The sequence below is a fragment of the Taudactylus pleione genome, unplaced genomic scaffold (genome assembly GCF_031769625.1).
Source record: "Taudactylus pleione unplaced genomic scaffold, aTauple2 ptg000400l, whole genome shotgun sequence".
NCBI classification, from domain to species: Eukaryota; Metazoa; Chordata; class Amphibia; order Anura; family Myobatrachidae; genus Taudactylus; species Taudactylus pleione.
Genome location: NW_028284802.1, coordinates 6,905,486 through 6,929,300, shown reverse-complemented (window position 1 = coordinate 6,929,300; position 23,815 = coordinate 6,905,486). Strand labels below are relative to the sequence as shown.

The following is a 23,815-nucleotide window of genomic DNA, read 5'->3' as shown; positions in this document are numbered from 1 at the left end:
TGCGCCTGTGTCATAAGTAAAGGGCCGGCTGGCTTGACCGTTAAAGGGTGCTGTAACCCACAAAGTACACTCCAGTCCAAACAAAAAAAAAATTATTTTCTGTGTTTAGCCGCACGTATATATCAAATCGATATAACATAAATGGAGGACCAAACTTTCTCCGATAAAAATAAAATAGAGAAAGATCAAGAACCACTTCCTCCTAGTGCTGAAGCTGCTGCCACTAGTCATGACATAGACGATAACATGCCATCAACGTCGTCTGCCAAGGCCGATGCCCAATGTCATAGTAGAGGGCACATACAATCCCAAATGGCAAAGTTCAGGAAAATGACCTTGAAAAAGACATTTAAATCAGCTGAAGAGAAACGTAACTTGCCAATATGCCATTTACGACACGGAGTGGCAAGGAACGGCTAAGGTCGATCCCTAGTATGTTCATGACTAGTGGTTCAGCTTCACATGACGATGGAAGCACTCCTCCCACTAAAAAAATCAAAAGAGTTAAGCTGGCAAAAGCACAGCGAAGAACTGTGCTTTCTAAGAAGATATCACAAATCCCCAAGGAGAGTCCAAGTGTGGTGGTGGTTGCGATGCCTGACCTTCCCAGCACTGGACGGGAAGAGGTGGCTCTTTCCACCATTTGCACGCCCCCTGCAAGTGCTGAAAGGAGCACCCACAGTCCACTTGCTGATATGCAAATTGAAGATGTCACTGTTGAAGTACAACAGGATGAGGATACTGGTGTAGCTGGCGCTGAGGAGGAAGTTGGCGAGGAGGATTCTGATGGTGATGTGGTTTGTTTAAATCAGGCTCCGGGGGAGACAGTTGTTGTCCGTGGGATGAAAAAGCCCATCACGGTCATGCCTGGGCAGAAGACCAAACATTCCACCTCTTTGGTCTGGCAATATTTCTATCCAAATCCGGACAACAACTGTCTTGCCATATGTACCATATGTAAAGGTGAAATAAGTAGGGGTAGGGACGTCAACCACCTAGGAACATCCTCCCTTATACGGCACCTGCAGCGCGTTCATAAAAAGTTACTGTCAAGTTCAGAAACTTTGGCTCAGACCGTAAGCAGTCCAGGGACACCTAAATCCCGTTGTCCTGTTGTATCCAAGCGCCTGCAAACCACACCGTCAACTCCCTCCTCGTCAATTTCCTCCTTAGTCAGGATCGGAAGTAGTCCTGCAGGCCATATCACTGGCATGACTGACTCTCCTATCCGGGATTCCTCCGGAGGATCCTGCATTGCTACGCCTACTGCTGCCGCTGCTGCTGTTGCTGCTGCTGGGAGTCATTCATCATCCCAGAGAGGAAGTAGGAACACCACTACTTTTACTAAACAATTGACCCTCCAACAGTCCTTAGCGAGGAGGATGAAGTACGACAGCAGTCATCCTGAAGCAAAACGTATAACTGAGGCCTTGACTGCTATGTTGGTGTTAGACGTGCGTCCGGTATCCGCCATTAGTGCAGTGGGATTTAGACAATTGATGGAGGTAGTGTGTCCCCGGTTCCAAATCCCGTCTAGATTCCACTTCACTAGGCAGGCGATACCGAGACTGTACAGAAACGTCAGAAAAAGTGTCCTCAGTGTCCTGAAAAATGCCGTTGTACACAATGTCCACTTAACCACGGACATGTGGACAAGTGGAACAGGGCAGACTAAGGACTATATGACTGTGACAGCCCACTGGGTAGAAGTATCACCTTACGCAGCAACAGCAGCAGCGTCACCAGTAGCAGCATCTCAGAAACACCAGCTCGTTACAAGGCAGGCTACGCTGTGTATCACCGGTTTCAGTAAGAGGCACACCGCCGACAACCTCTTAGAGAAACTGAGGGAAATCATCGCCCAGTGGCTTACCCCACTTAGACTCTCCTGGGGATTTGTGATATCTGACAACGCCACCAATATTGTGCGGGCATTACATCTGGGCAAATTCCAGCACGTCCCATGTTTTGCTCACACAATAAACTTGGTGGTGCAGAATTTTCTGAAAAGCGACAGGGGCGTGCAGGAGACGCTTTGGGTGGCCCGAAAAATTTCTGGCCACTTTCGCCATTCAGCGACTGCGTGCCGAAGACTGGAGCGCCAGCAAACACTCTTGAACCTGCCCCGCCATCACCTGAAGCAAGAGGTTGTGACGCGGTGGAACTCAACCCTCTATATGCTTCAGAGGATGGAGGAGCAGCAAAAGGCCATACAAGCCTATACATCCACCTATGACATAGGCAAAGGAGGGGGTATGCACCTGACTCAAGCGCAGTGGAGAATGATTTCCGTGTTGTGCAAGGTTCTTCAGCCCTTCGAACTTGCCACACGTGAAGTCAGTTCAGACACTGCCAGCTTGAGTCAGGTCATTCCCCTCATCAGGCTTTTGCAGAAGCAGCTGGAGAAAGTGAAGGAGGAGCTAAGACGGAGCGATTCCGCTCGGCATGTGGGACTTGTGGATGAAGCCCTTCATTCGCTTTGCCAGGATTCCAGGGTGGTCAATCTGTTGAAATCAGACCACTACATTTTGGCCACCGTGCTCGATCCTAGGTTTAAAGCCTATGTGGTGTCTCTCTTTCCGGCCGACACAAGCCTGCAGAGGTGCAAAGACCTGCTGGTGAACACACTGTCAGCTGAAGCGGAACGTGACACGTCAACGGCTACTTCTTCATTTTCTCCCGCAACTGGGGCTGCCAGGAAAAAACTTAGGTATCCTAAGCAACCCGCTGGCGGTGATGCAGGGCAGGCAGGACCAAGTTTGGACATCTGGTCCGGACTGAAGGACCTGGCAACAATTTCTGACATGTCTACTGTCACTGCATATGATACTGTCACCATTGACAGAATGGTGGAGGATTACATCGGTGACAGCATCCAAGTAGGCATGTCAGACAGTCCATACCTGTACTGGCAGGAAAAAGAGGCAATTTGGAGGCCCCTGTACAAACTGGCTCTATTTTACCTGAGTTGCCCCCCCTCCAGTGTGTACTCCGAAAGAGTGTTTAGTGCAGCCGGGAACCTTGTCAGCGAAAGGCGTAGGAGGTTGCTTCCACAGAATGTGGAGAAGATGATGTTCATCAAAATGAATTATCAGCTCTTCCAGGGAGACCAGCCTCCAGAAGGTACAGAGGGACCTGTGGTGGTGGATTCAAGTGGGGACGAGTTAATACTTTGTGAGGATGAGGATGTACACACTGAAGAGGGTGAGGAATCGGTGGATGAGGAGGATGAGGATGACATCTTGCCTCCGTAGAGCCAGTTTGTGCAGGGACACATTAATTGCCAGCTTGTTTTGTGGGGGCCCAAACGAACCAATCATTTCAGCCACAGTTGTGTGGCAGACCCTGGCGCTGAAATGATTGATTTGTTAAAGTGTGCATGTCCTGTTTATACAACATAAGGGTGGGTGGGAGGGCCCAAGGACAATTCCATCTTGCACCTCTGTTTTTCTTTGCATTATGTACAGTTTGGGGCCTAGTTTTTCTAACTGCCATCCTGTCTGCCACTGCAGTGTCACTCCTAGATGGGTCACGTGTTTGTGCCGCCCACTCGTGTCGCTTAGCATAGTCATCCAGCTACCTCGGTGCAACCTTTTGGACATAAAAACACTATTGTGAGGTGTGAGGTGTTCAGAATAGACTGGAAATGAGTGGAAATTAAGGTTATTGAGGTTAATAATAGCATAGGAGCAGAAAAACCTACAAATTCTGTGATTTTAGCTGTTTTTATGCTTTTTTTCAAAAAAATACAGATCCAAAACACAAAACCCAGAACCCAAAACACGGAAGGGTGGTTTTGGCAAAACCAATCCAGATCCAAAACACGAAGAAAGATCCAGATCCAAAACCAAAACACAAAACACGAAAAGTGGCCGGTGCACACCCCTAATATATATACTTATATATATGTCTATATACACAGTCTATATATATATTATATATATATATATATATATATAAAATCATATACACACATACATTCTACAAGGTCTGTCATTCGCCTAAATTAAATCTGTAGCTTCCCCTGGTGCACTCAAACTCACCTAATAGGCTGCACTCAATGTAAATCCCCCTCAGTCTCCCTGTCCACAATCCCCCCTGTAACTCCCCCTCAGTATCCCTGCCCTCACCCTCCCTGTAACCCCCCTTAGTGTACCTGCCCCCAACCTCCCTGTAATCCCCCCTCAGAGTCCCTGCCCTCATCCTCCCTGTAACCCCCCTCAGTGTACCTGCCCTCAACCTCCCTGTAACCCCCCCTCAGTGTCCCTGCCCTCACCCTCCTTGTAATCCCCCCCCCTCTCAGGGTCCCTGACCTCACCCTCGCTGTAACTCCCCCTCAGTGTCCCAGCCCTCACACTCCCTTGAAGAGAGAGAGACAAAACGAAAGGCGGACAACGCCGGACATTAAATCTAGTGTGTGTATATATGTGTGCAGTATGTTTTTAAATGTTAATTATCTTGTGGATATTTTCTTGCTGTAATGTTGTGTGTTTTGGGAAGAGGGTAATAGCGAATCCATTCTAAGTATGTAGGCGGATACACACACACATGCAATATCGACACTAAGGGGAGGGGTCTTTGTACTAAGCCTTAGGGCTCTATTTACTACAATCCGCAGATTGAATGCGGATTGTAGTGTGATAATACCGAGTGAATTTGCATTGCGAATTCAGGCAATATTACAGGGATTTACTATAAATCCCTTGCAGGGACAGAGCTTGCGATAAAGCTCTGTCCCTGCGGATCCCATCCGCACTCTAGTCGCGGTATTTTCGGAAAAAATACCGCGACTAAGAGCCCGCGAATGCGCAGACCCACCGTCGCTGCTGCCCCCCATCGGCGCTAAGCCCCGCCCCCGCGATCGCGGACCCCCGTTAGAGCAGAGTGGGAGCCCGGTAACCGGGGAGACCCAGGATAACGCCACCTCCAGGTGGCGTTATTATCACAGGGCTTCCCCCGGTATTTTATTACAATTTATTTTTAGTAACTCTGGTCAGATCACATTTCCCATTACAATTATGGGAAATGCGATCTGCTTTACTAAAAATAAGTGATACTAGGGGTTGGAGAAGAATTTTACTAATTCTACTCCAATTGCCCTGTAATAACTATAGGTGAAACTAAAATAATGTGAAAAGGGTGTGAAAACACCCTTTTTCACTTTATTTTAGTAAAAATAATGTTAATAAATAGAGCCCTTAGGGCTCTATTTACTACAATCCGCATATTGAATGCGGATTGTAGTGTGATATTACCGAGTGAATTCGCATTGCGAATTCAGGCAATATCACAGGGATTTACTATAAATCCCTTGCAGGGACAGAGCTTGCAATAGAGCTCTGTCCCTGCGGATCCCATCCGCACTCTAGTCGCGGTATTTTTGGAAAAAATACCGCGACTAAGAGCCCGCGCATGCGCCGACCGACCACCGCTACTACCCCCCACCGACGCTAAGCCCCGGCGCTAAGCCCCGCCCCCCGCGATCGCGGACCCCCGCGACCCCCCATCCCTTCATTACACTTACCTGCATCCTCCTGGCCTCCGGTGATCTTGACCGGGCTTCCCGATCAGGTGATCTCCCATACTGCACTGGGACCCGATCACCTGATGACCGGGCCCCAGTGCACTGTGGGAGACCAGCTGACCGGAGAGGAGCCATCACCGGAGGCCCGATCACCGGTCCCTGGATTCAGGTAAGGAAAAAAAAAAATGTTTAATTTTTTTTTCTTTTTTTTACAGTAATCAGCTTGCGGTCTACTTAGACCACATAGCTGATTACTGGTACCGGCTCCCGCCTCTGCTCTCTCCGTTAGAGCAGAGTGGGAGCCCGGTAACCGGGGGAGACCCTGGATAACGCCACCTCCAGGTGGCGTTATTATCACAGGGCTTCCCCCGGTATTTTTTTACAATTTATTTTTAGTAACTTGCACACAGATCACATTTCCCATTACAATTATGGGAAATGCGATCTGCTTTACTAAAAATAAGTGATACTGGGGGTTGGAGTAGAATTTTACTAATTCTACTCCAATTGCCCTGTAATAACTACAGGTGAAACTAAAATAATGTGAAAAGGGTGTGAAAACACCCTTTTTCACTTTATTTTAGTAAAAATAATGTTAATAAATAGAGCCATTAGAGAGATAAAGTGGATGGAGATATGGTACCAGCCAATTAGCTCCTGTCATTTTATAGGCTGTGTTTGGAAAATTTCAGGAGCTGATTGGTTGGTACTTTATCTTCATTCACTTTAACTCTCTCCAGGGATTAGTACTGTGCATTGTGATCTGCAGTGACTTAGGGCTCTATTTATTAACATTATTTTTACTAAAATAAAGTGAAAAAGGGTGTTTTCACACCCTTTTCACATTAGTTTCACCTGTAGTTATTACAGGGCAATTGGAGTAGAATTAGTAAAATTCTACTCCAACCACCAGTATCACTTATTTTTAGTAAAGCAGATCACATTTCCCATAATTGTAATGGGAAATGTGATCTGTGTGCAAGTTACTAAAAATAAATTGTAAAAAAATACCGGGGGAAGCCCTGTGATAATAACGCCACCTGGAGGTGGCGTTATCCAGGGTCTCCCCCGGTTACCGGGCTCCCACTCTGCTCTAACGGGGAGAGCAGAGGCGGGAGCCGGTACTAGTAATCAGCTGTGTGGTCTAAGCAGACCGCAAGCTGATTGCTGTAAAAAAAAGAAAAAAAAAATTAAACATTTTTTTTTTTACTTACCTGAATCCAGGGACCGGTGATCGGGCCTCCGGTGATGGCTCCTCTCCGGTCAGCTGGTCTCCCACAGTGCACTGGGGCCCGGTCATCAGGTGATCGGGCCCCAGTGCAGTATGGGAGATCACCTGATCGGGAAGCCCGGAGAAGACCACCGGAGGCCAGGAGGATGCAGGTAAGTGTAATGAAGGGAGGGGGGGTCGCGGGGGGGGGGGAGAGGGGGGTGTCGTGGGGGTCCGCGATCGTGGGGGCGGGGCTTAGCGCCGGGGCGGGGCTTAGCGTCTGTTGGTGGGTAGTAGCGGTGGTCAGTCGGCGCATGCGCGGGCTCTTAGCCACGGTATTTTTTCTGAAAATACAGCGACTAGAGTGCGGATGGGATCCGCAGGGACAAAGCTTTATCGCAAGCTCTGTCCCTGCAAGGGATTTATAGTAAATCCCTGTGATATTGCCTGAATTCGCAATGCGAATTCACTCGGTAATATCACACTAAAATCCGCATTCAATATGCGGATTGTAGTAAATAGAGCCCTTAGGGCTCTATTTATTAACATTATTTTTACTAAAATAAAGTGAAAAAGGGTGTTTTCACACCCTTTTCACATTATTTTAGTTTCACCTGTAGTTATTACAGGTCAATTGGAGTAGAATTACTAAAATTCTACTCCAACCCCCAGTATCACTTATTTTTAGTAAAGCAGATCGCATTTCCCATAATTGTAATGGGAAATGTGATCCGACCACAGTTACTAAAAATAAATTGTAAAAAAATACCGGGGGAAGCCCTGTGATAATAACGCCACCTGGAGGTGGCGTTATCCAGGGTCTCCCCCGGTTACCGGGCTCCCACTCTGCTCTAACGGGGAGAGCAGAGGCAGGAGCCGGTACCAGTAATCAGCTGTGTGGTCTAAGCAGACCGAAAGCTGATTGCTGTAAAAAAAAGAAAAAAAAAATTAAACAATTTTTTTTACTTACCTGAATTCAGGGACCGGTGATCGGGCCTCCGGTGATGGCTCCTCTCCAGTCAGCTGGTCTCCCATAGTACACTGGGGCCTGGTCATCATGTGATCGGGCCCCAGTGCAGTATGGGAGATCACCTGATCGGGAAGCCCGGAGAAGATCACCGGAGGCCAGGAGGATGCAGGTAAGTGTAATGAAGGGAGGGGGGTTTCGCGGGGGGGGAGGGAGGGTCACGGGGGTCCGTGATCGTAGGGGGTGGGGCTTAGCGCTGGAGGGCGGGGCTTAGCGTCGGAGGGGGGGTAGTAGCGGTGGTCGGTCGGCACATGCGCGGGCTCTTAGTCGCGGTATTTTTTCCGAAAATACCGCGACTAGAGTGCGGATGGGATCCGCAGGGATCGCAAGCTCTGTCCCTGCAAGGGATTTATAGTAAATCCCTGTGATATTGCCTGAATTCGCAATGCGAATTCACTCGGTAATATCACACTACAATCCGCATTCAATATGCGGATTGTAGTAAATAGAGCCCCTAGTCACTGATGCTTCTTTGTGCTGGTGCTGCCCGTGGCTGAGGGCAAGGGGGAGACTGGGAGCTCCTCTCTCTATTCCGCTCTTCAGCGCCTGCAAGTTGCAGTGGCGGCAACTAGTTGTTCTGCTGTGTGAGTCTGTCAGGTCAGACTTTTGTAGGCCGGCATGGGCAATGAATATGTGTTTTATTTTTTTCCTGTGAGGGCTATTGTGTTTTATGTGCAACCCCTAGTCGGGGTTATCAACACCAGGGCCACTTGCCTGTGTTGCCCCCCAGGCTGAAAGTTGCCAGCCAGCCCCTGGAGGACCAGTATGTTATGGTACATAGAGGGGGACAGATAAGGTGATGTTACTGTGGATGGAGGGATGAGGGAGCAGTATGTTATGGCACACAGAGGGGACAGATAAGGTGACATTACTGTGGCTGGAGGGATGGGGGAGCAGTATGTTAAACTCCCTATCGTCAGATAATGCGTGCTATCATAAAGTTATTAAAACCAAGCTTAAATAAAATAAAGAGACAGACCAAGTATATATGCGATCAAAAATATATGGTCAGCTTTATTTAATTTACAATCAGAATATGGTGGCATAAGAAAGAACGGCCAGTAACCTGACGCCCCACACTTGACATATGCAAGGATGTAAAATACTCACTGAACGGGCCAATATCCCAATTCAAGTGTAATAGTGATATAAAACTTGCAAGGGCCGATATCCCTTTCTGGCAAGTTAAACGGTATCCAGCCCCATCCCAAAGCACTATTTTAGCCCTCTCCGAAGAAAGGTGCCTCTGACCCCTGTAGGGTAAAATCAGCTTAACCAGTGCATTGAAGGGGGCGCACCGCTCGTACTGCAGCAAGGTGGACGCTTTATAGACACTGCCGTTCTTTCCCGCCCTGGAAATAAAGCCGACACAAGACACAAGAGGAAAAAAGTGGGAGGGAGGGTGGGAGATCAGATCCAAAGAGGCAGAGTAATGGTGCGTACACACTGGGCGATTAAAGTGGACGACTGAACGATAACGATATCGTTATCGTTCAGTCGTCCACTTTATCGTCCATTTTTAACACAAAAAAGATGAACGATGATGACGACGCGCGTTCCCGCGGGTCGTTCGTCATCCTCGTTCATCGGGCTGACATGCAGGCCAACCTGACGACCTCGTCAGGTTGCTGCATGTCAGGGAATGGGTGAGAGAGCCCGGCGCTGAACGATATCGCTAATGATATCGTTCAGCGGCTGTGCTCAATGTCATGAACGACATTGAGCACAGCCTGCCGGGGACACACTAGACGATATCGCTCAGGGAGCATATCGTCTAGTGTGTATGCACCTTAACAGTGCTGACCTAGCCACACTCCTAATAACCACACCCCTTGCACAACACTCCACCAATCCTAACCTAATGTCAATCTGACCATAAAAAACTAACACTCCCCTACCTAACTTTATTAACCCCACGCATCCCTGACTAGGGGTTTATGTGCCCTCTGATCTATCCGAACTTCGGTTATCTTATGGTACATAGAGGGGACAGATAAGGTGATGTTACTGTGGATTGGAGGGATGAGGGAGCAGTATGTTATGGTACACAGAGGGGACAGATAAGGTGATATTACTGTGTATGGAGGGATGAGGGAGCAGTATGTTATAGTACACAGAGGGGACAGATAAGGTGATGTTACTGTGGATGGAGGGATGAGGGAGCAGTATGTTATAGTACACAGAGGGGACAGATAAGGTGATATTACTGTGTATGGAGGGATGAGGGAGCAGTATGTTATGGCACACAGAGGGGACAGATAAGGTGATGTTACTGTGGATGGAGGGATGAGGGAGCAGTATGTAATGGTACACAGAGGGGACAGATAAGGAGATGTTACTGTGGATGGAGGGATGAGGGAGCAGTATGTTATGGTACACAGAGGGGACAGATAAGGTGATATTACTGTGGATGGAGGGATGGGGGAGCAGTATGTTATGGCACACAGAGGGTACAGATAAGGTGATGTTACTGTGGATGGAGGGATGAGGGAGCAGTATGTTATGGTACACAGAGGGGACAGATAAGGTGATGTTACTGTGGATGGAGGGATGAGGGAGCAGTATGTTATGGTACACAGAGGGGTACAGATAAGATGTTACTGTGGATGGTGGGATGGGGGAGAAGTATGTTATGGTACCTAGAGGGGTACAGATTTTGTGATATTACTGTGGATGGAGGGATGGGGGAGAAGTATGTTATGGTACCTAGAGGGGTACATATAATTTGATGTTACTGTGGATAGAGGGTACGGGGAGCAGTGTGTTATGGCACACAGAGGGCACAGATAAGGTGATGTTACTGTGGATGGAGGGATGAGGGAGGAGTATGTTATAATACACAGAGTGGTACAGATAAGGTGATGTTACTGTGGATGGAGGGATGAGGGAGAAGTATCTTATGGCACTCAGAGGGGACAGATAAGGTGATGCTACTGTGGATGGAGGGATGATGGAGCAGTACATATAATATGGTACACAGAGGGGTACAGATAAGATGGTAATGTGGATGTAGAGATGAGGGAGTAGTACGTATGTTATGGTACACAAAGGGGTACAGATAAGATGGTAATGTGGATGTAGGGATGAGGGAGCAGTACGTATATTATGGTACACAGAGGGGTACAGATAAGATGGTAATGTGGATGTAGGGATGAGGGAGCAGTACGTATATTATGGTACACAGAGGGGTATAGATAAGATGGTAATGTGGATGTAGAGATGAGGGAGTAGTACGTATGTTATGGTACACAGAGGGGTACAGATAAGATGGTAATGTGGATGTAGGGATGAGGGAGCAGTACGTATATTATGGTACACAGAGGGGTACAGATAAGATGGTAATGTGGATGTGGGGATGAGGAAGCAGTACGTATATTATGGTACACAGAGGGGTACAGATAAGATGGTAATGTGGATGTGGGGATGAGGAAGCAGTACGTATGTTATGGTACACAGAGGGGTACAGATAAGATGGTAATGTGGATGTCGGAATGAGGAAGCAGTACGTATGTTATGGTACACAGAGGGGTACAGATAAGATGGTAATGTGGATGTAGGGATGAGGGAGCAGTACGTATATTATGGTACACAGGGGGGTACAGATAAGATGGTAATGTGGATGTAGGGATGAGGGAGCAGTACGTATGTTATGGTACACAGAGGGGTACAGATAAGATGGTAATGTGGATGTAGGGATGAGGGAGCAGTACGTATGTTATGGTACACAGAGGGGTACAGATAAGATGGTAATGTGGATGTAGGGATGAGGAAGCAGTACGTATGTTATGGTACACAGAGGGGTACAGATAAGATGGTAATGTGGATGTCGGAATGAGGAAGCAGTACGTATGTTATGGTACACAGAGGGGTACAGATAAGATGGTAATGTGGATGTAGGGATGAGGGAGCAGTACGTATATTATGGTACACAGGGGGGTACAGATAAGATGGTAATGTGGATGTAGGGATGAGGGAGTAGTACGTATGTTATGGTACACAGAGGGGTACAGATAAGATGGTAATGTGGATGTAGGGATGAGGGAGCAGTACATTATTAGCACACACAGATACAGATGGAGAAGATGGTGCTGAGGATGGATGAAGGAGCAGGCTACTATTGTCTGTGAAATGGGGGATGGAGAAGATGATGCTGAGGACAGAGGGAGGGAGGGAGGGAGGGAGGGAGGGAGGATACAGGGGGCTGTTAGTATGTCAGAGGGGAGGGGGAAGATGATGCTGAGGATGAAGGGATGATGAGGAGGAGGCTGTGACTGCAGTGAGTACAGAGGACACAGGTACAGCAGGGAAGGAGATCAGGAAAAATCAAGGCTCTATAATAAAGGGTCAGCATAGCATTAGGGTGGTGTAATCTGTATATTGCGGGTACAGTCACACCATGACCAGTCAGTCACAGGGGATCCAGCAGCTGCTGCAGGCAGAGAAGAGAGCAGCAGAGAGAGTGTCTGAGGCCAGGAAACGTAAGTCCTTCCATCCCTCATGCACTGTGCATTGTCAGGCTATGAGCTGCCTCAATATGGAGGATGCTTTTGTCCCTTGCAGGTAAGGCCCGGAGGCTGAAGCAGGCAAAGGAGGAGGCTCAGGTGGAGATTGAGCAATATCGTGTGGAAAGAGAGAGGGAGTTCCAGAGTCAGCAACGCACTGTATGTAGCAGGGTATTGTTGTACAGTATATGTAATGTATCTTTATATGCTCTAGTACTGTATTTATATTTCATGTCTATGTGTGAGTATGAGTATGTATATATAATATATATACACATACATACATATACTGTGTGCATATATATATGTGTATATACACACACACATGTGTGTATATATATATATATATATATATATATGTATATATATATATATACATATATTTATCTATGTGTGTGTGTGTGAAGCACATTTGTGTTTCATCATCGGGTTTAGCCACCAATATTATGGGGTCTAGTTACTAAGCAGTGTTAGGAGACAGAGCGAAAAGTGATAAGAAAGTGATAAGGTATTAGCCAATCAGCTTCTAGCTGCCATCTCACAGGCTGTGTTTGAAAAATGACAGTTAGGAGCTGATTGGCTGGCACCTTATCACTTTTCACTCTGTCTCCTAACACTGCTTAGTAAATAGACCCCTATACCATTAGTGGCTTGCCATCGAAAACACTCACCACTGGCCATCGATGGTTGCTAACCATCTATGGTCGATGGTCAACCCTAGCACCTTGTAATATCGCAAACAGAAAGAAGTTCAGAAACCTTTGGTTCTATGTATTAAGTCTTGGGGGTAAATTTACTAAAGTGAGAGTTTCTAGAAATGGAGATATTGCCAATACAGATTCTAGCTATTATCTTCTAGAAGGTGCTTTTTAAATGTTATGTACAATCTGATTGGTTGCTATGGGCAACATCTCCTCTTTAGTAACTCTCACTTTAGTAACTTTACCCCTTGGAGAGAGATACGTGGATGGAGATAAAGTGCCAACCAATCAGCTCCTAATTAATAGCAACTGATTGAATCATTAATTATGGTAATATTTTTTTAGGTGTTGGGGGGGATTAATTAGCATACCCTCCTGTGTAGATAGTGTATTAGAAGTTGTTCGCCAGTATAATACTGGACACTGATGTAATCACTGCTGATGATTTAGTTTTGTCCTTTTTTAAATCTTTGCATATAATGTTAAAAATACAATAACTACAGAGCACTTTTCTTACTCTACAATTATCTTTGCTGTACTTTTCTATGGGACGACACAATCCACTCATCAGGGGTGGATCACTACAGCATACAGTCAGGTGCATAAATATTGGGACATTGACAGAATTTTCATATTTTGGCCTCTATTCACCACCACGATGGCTTTGAAATGAAACAAACAAGATGTGCTTTAACTGCAGACTTTCAGATTTAATTTGAGGGTAATTACATCCAAATCAGGTGAACGGTGTAGGAATTACAACGGTTTCTATATGTGCCTCCCACTTTTTAAGGGGCCAAAAGTAATGGGACTATCAACTCAAAAGCTATTTCAGGGACAGGTGTGGACTATTGCCTCGTTATTTCATTATCAATTAAGCAGGTAAAAGGTCTGGAGTTGATTCTAGGTGTGACATTTGCATTTGGAATCAGTTGCTGTCGACTCTCAAAATGAGATCCAAAGAGCTGTCACTATCAGTGAAGCAAGCCATCATTAGGCTGAAAAATCAAAACAAACCCATCAGAGAGATAGCAAAAACATTAGGTGTGGCCAAATCAACTGTTTGGAACATTCTTAAAAAGAAAGAACGCAACGGAAAGCTCAGCAACACCAAAAGACCCGGAAGACCACGGAAAACAACTGTGGTGGATGACAGAAGAATTATTTCCCTGATGAAGAAAAACCCCTTCACAACAGTTGGCCAAATCAAGAACACTCTCCAGGAGGTAGGTATATATGTGTCAAAGTCAACAATCAAGAGAAGACTTCACAAGAGTGAATATAGAGGGTTCACCACAAGATGTAAACCATTGGTGAGCCTCAAAAACAGGAAGACCAGATTAGAGTTTGCCAAACAACATCTAAAAAAGCCATTACAGTTCTGGAACAACATCCTAGGGAGAGATGAGACAAAGATCAACTTGTACCAGAGTTATGGGAAGAGAAGAGTATGGAGAAGGAAAGGAACTGCTCATGATCCAAAACATACCACCTCATCAGTGAAGCATGGTGGCGGCAGTGTCATGGCATGGGCATGTATGGCTGCCAATGGAACTGGTTCCCTTGTATTTATTGATGATGTGACTGCTGACAAAAGCAGCAGAATGAATTCTGAAGTGTTTCGGGCAATATTATATGCTCATATTCAGTCAAATGCTTCAGAACTCATTGGACGGTGCTTCACAGTGCAGATGGACAATGACCCGAAGCATACTGCAAAAGCAACCAAAGAGTTTTTTCAGGCTAAAAAGTGGAATGTTATGCAATGGCCAAGTCAATCCCCTGACCTGAATCTGATTGAGCATGCATTTCACTTGATGAAGACAAAACTGAAGGGAAAATGCCCCAAGAACAAGCAGGAACTGAAGACATTTGCAGTAGAGGCCTGGCAGAGCATCACCAGGGATGAAACCCAGCGTCTGGTGATGTCTATGCATTCCAGACTTCAGGCTGTAATTGCCTGCAAAGGATTTGCAACAAAGTATTAAAAAGTGAAAGTTAGATTTAGGATTGTTTAGTTTGTCCCATTACTTTTGGCCCCTTAAAAAGTGGGAGGCACATATAGAAACCGTTGTAATTCCTACACCGTTCACCTGATTTGGATGTAAGTACCCTCAAATTAAATCTGAAAGTCTGCAGTTAAAGAACATCTTGTTTGTTTCATTTCAAAGCCATTGTGGTGGTGAATAGAGGCCAAAATATGAAAATTCTGTCAATGTCCCAATATTTATGCACCTGACTGTACCTCCCAACATTTGAACATACCAAGGAGGGACAGGTCGCGCTCCGAAGGCGCGTGCGACTGAAAAGGGGGCGTAGCTTGTGCCAAAAAGGGGTGGGGCCTATGGAAAATGGGGCAGAGCCTTGCGGCTTCCCCCGTTTTCGTCACTTTGGGGGCGTGCCCAGCACTCTCCGAGATGCTGGGCAGCCCCCAGGCAGTCCGTACACATGAGAGCAGATGCTGTGCGTATGCGCACGGCATCTGTTCTCCTCCTGCACACCCACTGCTCTGCTATGCAGAGCAGCAGTTTGTGTTCTCCCCAACTTCCCCCCCCCCACCGTGGGACACTGTGGCCCGCAAGTGGGACAGCGGGACAGTCCCAGAAAAACGGGACTGTCCCGCTGGATGCAGGACAGTTGGGAGGTATGCTACAGTGTTGGGTCCCTTAGACCTTCTATTACAATAGCGGCAGATACTGGCAGAACTACCATCATTGACTGACAGGCGTGTGACAGCTACAGGCCCCACCTTACCCTCGAGTCTTGTGCACTGACTGTAGTTCTGCCACTGATCTCCTCAGGCATTATGGGTACATTTATTAGGTGGCATTTTCCATTGAGGCAGCCATTTTATATACAAAACACGCCTGGTTTTGTATTTAATATTATTGCTCTTTTAAAGCTGAGGGCCGACACCACCAAAGACGCGGCAGCTTTGAAAAGCTTCACTTAGTAGCCATAGAGGGGTATTCAATATGGGAGCGAAAATGTCCGTGCTGGACTTTTCGCTCCACATCGGAGATTTTTCTGGGATAAAGTATCGGGCGCGCGCCCGCTTTATCCCCGTATTCAATATAAAATCTACGAAAACGGGACCTGGCGAATTGGGATTTGCGATAAACTCCGAAATTTTCCTGGAAAAAATTGTGGGACCCCCCTAAAGCTGTAAAAACATGGGGGATCCCTATGGGTACCCCCGTTTTAGCCTGCAAATGAAAGTCGGGGATTTAAATAGCTGCGGCAGGTTCTTTTTTCCCGACATTGAAGAAGTGATGCAGAAGAGCACTTAGGTTATTTTTTTCGTTTTTTTAAGTGATCCCATCAAATTTGGGGTACATGAAAATGGGTACTAGCATATTTTGATGTCCCTAAAGTAAGTTTTAAAAAATTCTGCAACTGTGCACCTGCCGCTATTAATCTATTCTAGAAAACACCTGCCGCATACTTGCAGAATAGCCCTGAACCTATTTCCCTATTGTTAAACAATTTTTTCCCATTTTTTTTTTACACCCCAATTTTTTTATTATTTTTTTGGGGTGTCCCTATTTTTTTTTTGACACAGTTATTTTTAAAATGTCATTCCCAGGGGTGCAGGCTATTTTTTTTAAGCCTGCACCCCTAAACCCCAATTCTGCACTTTTTTTCGACACCTATTCAGTGGTGAAAAGTTATCCCCGTTTTTTTTCAAAAACTTTTCGAACCTGCGAAAAGTCTTTGAAATTGAATACGGTGTAAAACTAAAACCTGCGATAATGACGTCATAGGTGCGAAATTAACGCAAAAACTGAGTTTTCGCTCCCATATTGAACACCCCTAAGAGTCTTAAAGCAAGTACTTTTATTTGATGAGTTTAGTTCTGTTTTTAACCTGCTGTGCTTAAATGGGGATGTCCTTGAAACATGCACTGTGTGGAGAGCTGAAAACTAGTGATGCCAAAAAATTAGGACTATAACACAACCCTACTTCTGTGAGGCATATCCATGTCAGGAGTTGGGTACAGGATGCCGATGCTCGGGATCCGGCTATCAGAATCCCGACACCGGCATCCCGACAGGGCCAGTATACCGACACTTGTTGTTGGGTATGCTAACCCTCCCCCGCTCTCTACCCTAACCCTCCCTCCCCGGTGCCTAACCCTAACCTCTCCCCCTAGTGTCTAAACCTAACCTCTCCCTTTCCCCTTAGTGCCTAACCTTAACCCTCCCCCTAGTGACTAACCCCCCGATACTTACCTTCGGGATGCCAGCGGTCAGTATTCTGCTGTCGGGATTCCTGCGCCGGTATTATAGACCATAGGCATTCCGTCTGACTACAACCCCCATGTCAGACAGCAATGGTTGGCTGTATTTGGTGTTGGGAAACTGGCATTACAGCACAATAAATTAGAAATTGCGTGATACACTGGAATAGTGCAGTGTCACTCTGCAATCAATAAACAAGTACCGGCATGGAAATGTTCATACTACTGGAAGTTACTTTGACGGTACTGTTTGTGAGATATTCCACACTTTGGGCCTGATTCAGACCCACTCGCAAGCGGCTGTCCGCTCGCAAGTGGGTCGATGTTGTGCACTGCGCATGCGCACGACGGCGGGAGCTCCGTCGTGCGCATGCGCCAGACGCGACGAGCGAAGGACTTTCCTTCGCTCGTTGTGTCTGATCAAAGGGGGCGTGCTGTCGATGTTGATTGACAGCACGCCCCCTTTGGTGGACGTGCCGCGGGCGTGCCTCCCTGACGGGGGCGTTCCCAAGGGAACGCCTACCGTCAGAAGCCGGCCCACTGACATCACTAGTGATGTCAGTGGGAGTGATTTTGGCTCTGATAGAGCCAAAATCACTCCGGGCCTTGCGGTTGAAAAACTCAACCGCAGGCTCCGGCTCGCAGTGGCGATGGTCGCGATGGTCAAGACCATCGCGGCCATCAAACTGCACGCTCGTGTAGGCTGTGGTTGGTGACCCACAGCTATACGAGCGTCCAGGAGGACGCTCCATAATTATGGAGGGCGGCCCTCATTCAGAGCGTGCGCTCTGCTCAGAGTGTACGGCTCTGAATGAGGGCCTTTATTTCCATTTGCTATGTAGCGGCATTCAAGCTACTATTCTCTGATGTCAGCCTTTCCACGGCTGAGTCTATTAATGAAAAATAAATGCATTTATGCTGTCACTACCTCCCAAAGGGAAAAATTGGGCAGTGTCATAGCTAAGGGGCAAAGTCTAGGGGGTATACTTACTAAGAATCATGTCTGGACGAGATTGCTTTCCTGTGCGTGTTTTCCCCGATTTTGAAACACAGAGGTTTACTAAAGGCCAACACAGATGTAAAAACACAATTCAATCTGCAATACACACCCAAACACACAAATAGAAGTCAATACACTATCGAACCAACTCGCAAAGTACTTCCATTCACAGGAATACAACATGAGGATTTACAAAGAATCATGCTTGCAAACATGATCGAACATGGAGGAAAGTCGGGCTAAAAAGAAGTTTTAAATAGACTAGCCCATGAGCAGGGTGTTCAACAGAAGAACTGCACAGATCAGTATCATCTGTGCAGTGCTTCTGTTATAGGTGTAATAAAGGGTTGCAAAACAACAACATAGGGTTCTCCTTATTTTCCTATAACCAGCACTGGGCTGAACAAGCCGGGGTCTCCCACACTCACACAGAGTGAGGTCTCCCTGCCAAATCATTCACCAGCCCCAAACTGGTCTGTTCAGGTATGGCAATCCTCAGAAAGTGGTGACCCCAAAAATAAAATAGTGTCCCCCTCCCGAGGATCAGCCAGCCTTACCTGCTTCCCTGGAGGCGATGGGTGCAGGGGTAACGGGTTAAATATAGAAATAATATTGTTCTATACAGTGGGACTACAGGTCCCATCAAGCCTTCCATTTGGCACTTGTAGAAACACCTGTATCCCCACTGTGTAGAAAATATTTTAAAAAAGACAGCAGCCAAGAGTAGTCTGACTCTTAGCCAGTCAGGGCTAAGGTGCAAAAACCCACGTGGGCTCCTGTCGGTCTCCGGGGAAGCTCTGTATATACAGTATATAGATCCACATTCTGAGGACTACCAGCGCTGGGCTGGCCAGTTTGAGGCTGGTGAATGCTTTGGAGGGGAGACCCCATACCCCACGTCGTTTTTTCCCCTGATTTTCGGTATCAGAACGAGCTGAGCGGTCGAGGGCTGATTATGCTTTGGGGCTGGTTATTCCGTTTTGTTTTTCTTAAAGTTTAACCTTTTATTACACCAAAAACACACAGAAGCACTGCACAGATCACACACTGATCTGTGCAGTCCTTCTGCAGAACACGTGCTGCTAAAGGCACTTCTATTAAGTTTAGCCATTCCATAGACCATTGGATCCCAGTGATGCCCAGAATATTTAATCTGGGCCAGACACGATTCTTAGTAAATATACCCCTTGGTTTGCTGGGGTGTAGATGGGGGATGGGTATGGGATCCCGGTGGTCAGATCCTGATGCCAGCATCCAGACAGGATTAGAATACTGAATACACTTGTCGGTTAGTATTCTAACCCTCCCTCTCTCCCTACCCTAACCCTCTCTTCCCAGTGCCTGAACCTAACCTCCCCCCTAGTGCCTAAACCTAATCTCCCCTTCCCTGCACCCTAAATCTAACCCTTCCCCTAAATCTCCCCCCCCCCTTAGTGCCTAACCCCCCTCCTAGTGCCTAACCCTCCCTCTAACCCCGGCGTCAGCATTCTGACCACTGGCATCCCTTTTGTTGGAATACTGAAGGTATCCCGTAGACGGATAAGAGAATTTGGAAAGTACGCAAGCACTCCCAAATCAAAATGTACAAAGACTTACGTTATCGGCACTAACATTAGTGTGCTGAAATCCTGTGTGCATCTTGCAAATAAAAGCATGGGGAATTTGTTCATATTTTGATCAAAACATTTCTGCTTGCAGCCCACCGTAGGGAGACCCTGAATCTCCGCCTACACTAGCACATGTGCCCAACACACCACTAAATTGCAGTTACATGCAATATCATATTTGTTGTACATAAAATGCACGTGGTATATGCCCCATCTTGACATCATTACTCTTAAATACAGGCTTTGGGCACCCAGGGGGACCTCTCTTCTGAAATTGAAGCCCGAACCAGGCGGACGCTGCAGATGGTGCAAAGCAGCCATGGAAAGAATAAAGAAGTTGTGCTCAGGAGGTTGCTGACCCTAGTGTGTGACATCAAGCCGGAACTACACCCCAACTACCGCTTCACCGGTTACTGAGCCGCTCCGGCAGGAGCCCCTCTGTGTGCACCTGCTGCGCAAGTTTCACTGTTGTGTTTTTCTATCCGGTTACTTTATGGTAAAACATCTGACCCTGCTGGGAAGCTGCTGTTATGTGAGGTGCAGCTCAACCGCCCATTGTAATAAATGTTATCCTTTATTCCTTACACTCAGGTGATGTACCTGAAATAAAGGGACAGCTTGTCATGTGAATCCATTGCCGTAATTAACGTGGCCGAGTTGAGTGGTGGGAGAGAGATACTGGTCCACGTACAGGTCTGTGCATACGGTTTGTAAATCTACGTTGTGCTGTAGGTGAATGGCACTGACTGTATGACTAACTGATCACTGGTACCATCTGCCCATTCATATCACAATATGCCAGAGATCATGGATCCCTAAGTAGAAAGAGTGGATTACACGCAGTAGACGTGCAGTAAGCCCACCTGCAAAATACTTGTGCCCCTTAGCTACCCATTCAAACCGTCAGAGCTGGATCAATGATCACATGATCACATGGGCCTGGGGCTGAAAATGTTCAAGGACTTCTTGTGAGAAGCAGAGTGGGTGTGGCCAGTGCCATGTGGGCGTGTACACCACCAGGGGCGCCGAGAGGGGGGGGGGGGGAGTGGGTACAGATTACCCGGGCCCGGGCTTCCTGAGGGGCCCGGGTCTGGGGCTGCCCCCCCCTCCCTTACAGCAGTGGGAGACTGCTCAGTCTCCTATGCCTGTGGGGGGGGCAATCACACTGATCGCGCCCCCCTGGCTTTGAGCAGGGCTGAGGGGGCTCAGAGCGCCCCCCCTCCCCAGTGCACAGAGGCGCTGCAAAGCTGCTTTTTTTTCCGGGAATGGGGCGTGGCCACGCCTCCCGCGATTAGGCCACACCCCTTTTACCCGGGCCCGCCGTGGCTCTTGACGGGCCTGTACACCACCAACACCAGTGAATCCCAACCACAGTCTTCAACATATGCTGACAGGTCTGGTTTTAGGAATATCCATGCTTGGGCACAGATGGTTAAATCAAAATAACTGAGGTGCTAATGAAGTCACCTGTGCACAAGTATGGCTATCCTTAAAATCTGGACTGTCTTTAAGGGGTATATTTACTAAAGTGAGAGTTTTTAGAAGTGAAGATGTTGCCCATAGCAACCAATCAGATTCAAATTAACATTAAACTAGCACCTTATAGAAGATAATAGTTAGAATCTGATTGGTTGCTATGGGAAACATCTCCAATTTAAAAAAAACCTCTCACTTTAGTAAATTTACCCCTTGGAGTGTCTTGTGGACCGAGGTTGCCAAACAATGACATAAACTATCAGTGCCAATGTCACCTTAAATGCATAGAAGTAGAAAAGTTGCATCATTATTTATTAAAATATGATATATGCTGACTGTATGGCCAGTGGGAGCTGGTCATCCTCATGCTGTTACAGGGCAAAGGCTGTGTGGGGAGGGTTAAGGGTTAGGCACTAGGAGGAAGGTTATCGTTAGGAATCAGGTTGCAGTGCAGATGGTTAGGCTTAGGCTGCAGGGGGACAGCTAGGGGTTAGGCACTAGGGGGAAGGTTATGGTTAGGATGCAGTGTGGTGGGTTAAGCTTAGGCTGCCGGGGGAGAGTTAGCGGGGAGGGTTAGAAGTTAGGCACTAGGGGGAAGGTTATGGTTAGGAATCAGGTTGCAGTGCAGATGGTTAGGCTTAGGCTACGGGGGGGGGGGGGAGAGTTAGGGGTTAGGCACTAGGGGGAAGGTTATGGTTAGGAATCAGGTTGCAGTGCAGATGGTTAGGCTTAGGCTGCGGGGGGAGAGTTAGGGAGGAGGGTTAGGGGTTAGGCACTAGGGGAAAGGTTTTGGTTAGGATGCAGTGTGGATGGTTAGGCTTAGGCTGTGGGGGGAGAGTTAGGGGGAGGGTTAGGTTTAGGCACTAGGGGGAAGGTTATGGTTAGGATGCAGTGTGGATGGTTAGGCTTAGGCTGTGGGGGGAGAGTTAGGGGGAGGAATAGGGGTTAGGCCCTAGGGGAAAGGTTATGGTTAGGATGCAGTGCAGATGGTTAGGCTTAGGCTATGGGGGGAGCGTTAGAGGTTAGGCACTAGGGGGAAGGTTATGGTTAGGATGCAGTGCAGATGGTTAGGCTTAGGGTATGGGGGGAGGGTTAGGGGGAAGGTTATGGTTAGGATGCAGTGCGGATGGTTAGGCTTAGGCTATGGGGGGGAAAGTTAGGGGTTAGGCACTAGGGGGAAGGTTTTGGTTAGGATGCAGTGCGGATGGTTAGGCTTAGGCTGTGGGGGGAGAGTTAGGGGGAAGGTTAGAGGTTAGCGCTAGGGGGAAGGTTTTGGTTAGGATGCAGTGCGGATGGTTAGGCTTAGGCTGTGGGGGGAGAGTTAGGGGGAGGGTTAGGGTTTAGGCCCTAGGGGGAAGGTTATGGTTAGAATGCAGTGCGGATGGTTAGGTTTAGGCTATGGGGTAGAGAGTTAGTGGGAGGGTTAGGGGTTAGGCCCTAGGGGGAAGGTTATGGTTAGGATGCAGTGCGGATGGTTAGGCTTAGGCTATGGGGGGGAGAGTTAGAGGGAGGGTTAGGGGTTAGGCACTAGGGAGATGGTTATGGTTAGGATGCAGTGCGGATGGTTAGGCTTAGGCTATGGGGGGGAGAGTTAGTGGGAGGGTTAGGGGTTAGGCCTTAGGGGGAAGGTTATGGTTAGGATACAGTGCGGATGGTTAGGCTTAGGCTATGGGGGGGAGAGTTAGGGAGAGGGTTAGGGGTTAGGCACTAGGGGGAAGGTTATGGTTAGGATGCAGTGCAGATGGTTAGGCTTAGGCTATGGGGGGAGAGTTAGGGGTTAGGCACTAGGGGGATGGTTATGGTTAGGAAGCAGCGCGGATGGTTAGGCTTAGGCTATGGGGGGGAGAGTTAGGGGGAGGGTTAGGGGTTAGGCCTTAGGGGGAAGGTTATGGTTAGGATACAGTGTGGATGGTTAGGCTTAGGCTGTGGGGGGGGAGAGTTAGGGAGAGGGTTAGGGGTTAGGCACTAGGGGAAGGTTATGGTTAGGATGCAGTGCAGATGGTTAGGCTTAGGCTATGGGGGGAGAGTTAGGGGGAGGGTTAGGGTTTAGGCACTAGGTGGATGTTATGGTTAGCATGCAGTGCGGATGGTTAGGCTTAGGCTATGGGGGGGAGAGTTAGGGGGAGGGTTAGGGGTTAGGCCTTAGGGGGAAGGTTATGGTTAGGATACAGTGCAGATGGTTAGGCTTAGGCTGTGGGGGGAGAGTTAGGGGGAGGGTTAGGGTTTAGGCACTAGGGGGAAAGTTTAAGATGCAGTGCGGTGGGTTAGGGATAGGCTGTGGATAGTTAGGGATAGGCTGTGGGGAGGAAGGTTAGGGTTTGTATACTTACCTAGTTGGGTCGGGATTCTGACTGTGGGGATGCCACTGTTGGTATTTTGACCGCCGGGATCCCGTACCCAGCCCCCAAACTACGCCTGTTTATAGGTCGCTGTCACTTCTAGCTGAATAAATTGTAGGAGCAGGAGACCTCGCCTCACTATAAAGAGGAGGTTTCCCACAACTCTACAATTGGAACTGCAACCACACA

The 23,815-nt window shown here is 47.6% G+C and overlaps 1 protein-coding gene across 1 annotated transcript; it reads left to right on the top strand.

The window, feature by feature from the left end:
• Window positions 1-11,991: 11,991 nt before the first annotated feature.
• Window positions 11,992-20,441, top strand: ATP6V1G2 (ATPase H+ transporting V1 subunit G2). Its single transcript, XM_088446581.1, has 3 exons — window positions 11,992-12,239; window positions 12,322-12,422; window positions 20,052-20,441. Exons 1-3 carry the CDS (start codon window positions 12,158-12,160, stop codon window positions 20,226-20,228), a joined length of 360 nt encoding a protein of 119 aa, XP_088302707.1. The 5' UTR covers window positions 11,992-12,157; the 3' UTR covers window positions 20,229-20,441.
• The last annotated feature ends 3,374 nt before the right edge of the window (window positions 20,442-23,815 follow it).